Below are 5,493 nucleotides of genomic sequence, written 5' to 3'. Positions count from 1 at the left end.
TCAGTCCCTGACTAGTCGGACGATGATGCTACCACAGCACTTTCCCATACTCTTAAAGAAGGGAGTGATGGTGATGTTTAACACACTGCTCCAAACGGTCTGAACCCAGTGCATGTTGATCAGGAAGAGCTGCATCCAGGGCATGATCAGCCTAGGGACGGACAGGCAGACAGACAGACTGAGCATTAACAGGCCAGTGCAATATCTCTTAAAGCAAGTTTACACTATACACAATGCATTGAAACAACGGGCACATCATTCGACTCCATCAATCACCAACTGAAGACATTGGATGGGCCACATCAGAGGAGGTCAAAGGTGAGAGGACCCACCAGATGTGTAGGCAGCTGAGGACAGCGAAGAGGATCCCTGCTACCAGAGAGACGGGCACGGCCAGGAGGATGGAGATGAGCAGGTAGCACCAGAGACGGGACACTTCAAACAGGGCGTGGCTCCACAGCCACACCTTATCGAAGCTCCGCACCGAGGGGGGCTCGGCTATCACGTCCTCAAACGTCACCTCAGGAGACACAGAGGACAGTCAGGTCATGGCCTGGTGGGAGCTCTCTTTAGCATGGGACTTTAGTGAAGTTCTATGTATAGGGATGGTCAGAATAAGGAGGTTGGGAGGTTAACAAATACTTTATATTTTTTATTTATTTAATGTGATGCAGAGAAGCCACAGACATGAACTGAATCACACTCACTGCAATAACCACATTACAATGGGACTGAATCATCACTTATAATATGGTCACGGAGCGAGATGAAAAACAAGGTATAGTTCAAACTGTGTCCACATGAGGTCAGCGTCGCTCAGCACACCAGTTTTCAACATCAGATTCTACTTTGTTGGATGCCAGATCGCCCTCTCTATTGCCTTCAGATGTATGTCCAGTCTACCATTAAAACTACGGGGTTTGAGATACATGAGTGCTCATGTCAATAAAATCCTAGCCAGTTAATCCATACCACTGAACATTGTATACATTGTATAGACATTACCTAACAAGTTTACCATTAATGACTCATGGTGTACAGAGAACTATATGTAGGTGACCCAAATCCTTCCCTATCTCAACCATAACATTTCCAGAGTATCTCAGAACATCAATACGTGATTATATGCATACTGTTGCTCTTATTTCATGCCTGTGTTTAAACCTCCCCTTCCCCTATCTGGAAGTCAACAGACAGGGGATGTGGGGTATGCAGAGTATTTGCAAGCACACGCAGTGCTTTTATCTCCCACAGAGTGCTCTCTGTCTGTATAAACCTTAACTCGCTGTTTACCGGGCTGTGCAGCAGTGTGTGTCAGTTACCTTTAGACACTTGTTGACTCCCCTTGGGTCCCTGTCCTTCACCAGAGGCCTGGTGTAACTGTGGATAGAGATGGAGAGTGAGACAGAGACATCCTCTTGGGCTGGTTCCTCTGCCTCTACCTCCACTACTTCCTCCAGTAGTCCTTCTGCTGTTTGTCTGTATGGAGGGATTCCCGGGGGTGGGACCCACAGAGGAGTCTCCTGCTCCACTGTGTCCTCCAGGTCTAGCCTGGTCTTGGCTGGCGTACGCCCTGTGGCCATGGTGTGTGTGTCTCAGTGGCGTGCACCTTCACTGGGCTGGGAGGTTGACCACCATAGACCAATCCTACTCCGCTCGCCCCAGCAGCCCAGTCGCTGACACCCCAGTGGGACATAGTGGACTGGTGACTGCATCTGTGCATACTCCCTCTATGTGGAATTCCCAAATTGGCTTTCACAGGCCTGACAGGCCAAATGAAGGAGCTAATTTTGACCTGTGTGAGAACTTTCCTAAAGGAGGAGCTGTCCTCCACATTGTAATTGACAGAGTAAAATTTGCGAATTATATACAAAAAAACATCTGAGGCACACGTGTTGATTTGAGTCCATTGATAACACTGTGCTAATTATAATGATGTTGGTAATGCTGCTTCGTCCTGTAAAACATATTTTTTTCCGGATTTCAAGACACAAAATACATAGTGAGACAATGATATACACTATATATACACTGCTCAAAAAAATAAAGGGAACACTAAAATAACACATCCTAGATCTGAATGAATGAAATATTCTTATTAAATACTTTTTTCTTTACATAGTTGAATGTGCTGACAACAAAATCACACAAAAATGATCAATGGAAATCAAATTTATCAACCCATGGAGGTCTGGATTTGGAGTCACACTCAAAATTAAAGTGGATAACCACACTACAGGCTGATCCAACTTTGATGTAATGTCCTTAAAACAAGTCAAAATGAGGCGCAGTAGTGTGTGGCCTCCACGTGCCTGTATGACCTCCCTACAACGCCTGGGCATGCTCCTGATGAGGTGGCGGATGGTCTCCTGAGGGATCTCCTCCCACACCTGGACTAAAGCATCCGCCAACTCCTGGACAGTCTGTGGTGCAACGTGGCGTTGGTGGATGGAGCGAGACATGATGTCCCAGATGTGCTCAATTGGATTCAGGTCTGGGGAACGGGCGGGCCAGTCCATAGCATCAATGCCTTCCTCTTGCAGGAACTGCTGACACACTCCAGCCACATGAAGTCTAGCATTGTCTTGCATTAGGAGGAACCCAGGGCCAACCGCACCAGCATATGGTCTCACAAGGGGTCTGAGGATCTCATCTCGGTACCTAATGGCAGTCAGGCTACCTCTGGCGAGCACATGGAGGGCTGTGCGGCCCCCCAAAGAAATGCCACCCCACACCATGACTGACCCACCGCCAAACCGGTCATGCTGGAGGATGTTGCAGGCAGCAGAACATTCTCCACGGCGTCTCCAGACTATCACGTCTGTCACATGTGCTCAGTGTGAACCTGCTTTCATCTGTGAAGAGCACAGGGCGCCAGTGGCGAATTTGCCAATCTTGGTGTTCTCTGGCAAATGCCAAACGTCCTGCACGGTGTTGGGCTGTAAGCACAACCCCCACCTGTGGACGTCGGGCCCTCATACCACCCTCATGGAGTCTGTTTCTGGCCGTTTGAGCAGACACATGCACATTTGTCGCCTGCTGGAGGTCATTTTGCATGGCTCTGGCAGTGCTCCTCCTGCTCCTCCTTGCACAAAGGTGGAGGTAGCGGTCCTGCTGCTGGGTTGTTGCCCTCCTACAGCCTCCTACACATCTCCTGATGTACTGGCCTGTCTCCTGGTAGCGCCTCCATGCTCTGGACACTACGCTGACAGACACAGCAAACCTTCTTGCCACAGCTCGCATTGATGTGCCATCCTGGATGAGCTGCACTACCTGAGCCACTTGTGTGGGTTGTAGACTCCGTCTCATGCTACCACTAGAGTGAAAGCACCGCCAGCATTCAAAAGTGACCAAAACATCAGCCAGGAAGCATAGGAACTGAGAAGTGGTCTGTGGTCACCACCTGCAGAACCACTCCTTTATTGGGGGTGTCTTGCTAATTGCCTATAATTTCCACCTGTTGTCTATTCCATTTGCACAACAGCATGTGAAATTTATTGTCAATTAGTGTTGCTTCCTAAGTGGACAGTTTGATTTCACAGAAGTGTGATTGACTTGGAGTTACATTGTGTTGTTTAAGTGTTCCCTTTATTTTTTTGAGCAGTGTATATACAAAAGTATATACCCCTTCAAATGATTGGATTTGACTATTTCAGCCACACCCGTTGCTGACAAGTATATAAAATCGAGCACACCGCCATGCAATATCCATAGACAAACATTGGCAGTAGAATGGCCTTACTGAAGAGCTCAGTGACTTTCAACGTGGCACCATCATAGGATGCCAGTTCGTCAGATTTCTGCACTGCTAGAGCTGCCACGGTCAACTGTCAGTGCTGTTATTGTGAAGTGGAAATGTCTAGGAACATCAACGGCTCAGCCGCAAAGTGGTAGGCCTCACAGAACGGGACCGCCAAGTGCTGAAGCGCGTAAAAATCATCTGTACTCGGTGGCAACACTCACTTCTGAGTTCCATACTACCTCTGGAAGCAACGTCAACACAAAAACTGCACAAAAACAGAAAAACTTAATAAAATGGGTTGTCATGGCCGAGCAGCCGCAGACAAGCCTAAGATTACCATGCGCAATGCCAAGTGATGGCTGGAGTGGTGTAAAGCTCGCCGCCATTGGACTCTGGAGCAGTGGAAACGCATTCTCTGGAGTGATTAATTATGCTTCACCATCTGGCAGACTGTGTCACGCCCTGGTCTTTATATTTTGTGTTTTCTTTATTATTTTGGTCAGGCCAGGGTGTGACATGGGTTTATTTATGTGGTGTGTTTTGTCTTGGGGTTTTCGTAGGTATTGGGATTGTGGTTTAGTGGGGTTCTCTAGCAAAGTCTATGGCTGTCTGAATTGGTTCTCAATCAGAGGCAGGTGATTATCGTTGTCTCTGATTGGGAACCATATTTAGTCAGCCATATTCTTTGAGTGTTTCGTGGGTGATTGTTCCTGTCTCTGTTTGTTGTCACCAGATAGGCTGTATAAGTTTTCACGTTCCGTTTGTTGTTTTTGTATTGTTCGTTTTTCTTCATTATTAAACATGTATGAAAATTACCACGCTGCATTTTGGTCCGACTCTCTTTCAACCGAAGAAAACCGTAACAGAATCACCCACCACAACAGGACCAAGCAGCGTGGTGACAGGCAGCGGCAGCAGGAGCTACGAAGTCTGGACTATACGACTTGGGAGGAAATAGACAGGTGGGCGGTCGACCCGGTCGTCCTGAGGTGCGTGTTAGTCGGCTGGTGAAGATTGTGCCAGCCTCACGCACTAGGCCTCCTGTGCACCTCCCTAGCCTTGCACGTCCTGTGCCAGCCCTGCTCTCAAGATCTCCAGTACGCCTTCACGGTCCGGACCATCCTGTACCACCTCCACACACCAGCCCTCCGGTGGCAGCTCCCCGCGCCAGGCTTCCTGTGCGTGTTCTCGGCCCAGTACCACCAGTGCCGGCACCACGCATCAGGCCTACAGTGCGCCTCGCCTGTCCAGCGCTGCCAGAGCCTTCCTCCTCTCCAGCGCTGCCGGAGTCTCCCGCCTATCTAGCGCTGCCAGAGCCTTCCTCCTCTACAGCGCTGCCGGAGTCTCCCGCCTGTTCAGCGCAGTCAGAGCCTTCCTCCTCTGCAGCGCTGTCAGAGTCTCCCGCCTGTTTAGCGCTGCCAGAGCCTTCCTCCTCTCCAGCGCTGCCGGAGTCTCCTGCCTGTTCATCGCAGCCAGAGCTGCCAGTCTGCATGGAGCAGCCAGAGCTGCCAGTCTGCATGGATCAGCCAGAGCTGCCAGAGCTGCCAGACTGCATGGAGCAGCCAGAGCTGCCAGACTGCATGGAGCAGCCAGAGCTGCCAGACTGCATGGAGCAGCCAGAGCTGCCAGACTGCATGGAGCAGCCAGAGCTGCCAGACTGCATGGAGCAGCCAGAGCTGCCAGTCTGCATGGAGCAGCCAGAGCCGCCAGTCTGCATGGAGCAGCCAGAGCCGCCAGTCTGCATGGAGCAG

At 50.0% G+C, this 5,493-nt stretch overlaps 1 protein-coding gene across 1 annotated transcript; it reads right to left on the bottom strand.

The window, feature by feature from the left end:
- Positions 1-1,583, bottom strand: LOC139414358 (caveolin-2-like). The gene is made up of 3 exons (XM_071162275.1): positions 1,323-1,583; positions 333-520; positions 1-151 (listed from the first exon to the last, which is right to left on the bottom strand). The coding sequence occupies exons 1-3, from the start codon at positions 1,581-1,583 to the stop codon at positions 1-3; spliced, it is 600 nt and encodes a 199-aa protein (XP_071018376.1).
- Between the last annotated feature and the right edge of the window lie 3,910 nt (positions 1,584-5,493).

Source organism: Oncorhynchus clarkii, chromosome 7, assembly GCF_045791955.1.
Source record: "Oncorhynchus clarkii lewisi isolate Uvic-CL-2024 chromosome 7, UVic_Ocla_1.0, whole genome shotgun sequence".
Lineage (NCBI taxonomy): Eukaryota > Metazoa > Chordata > Actinopteri > Salmoniformes > Salmonidae > Oncorhynchus > Oncorhynchus clarkii.
The sequence above is the reverse complement of the archived record's forward strand: the minus strand, read 5'-3'. Positions and strand labels throughout refer to the sequence as shown.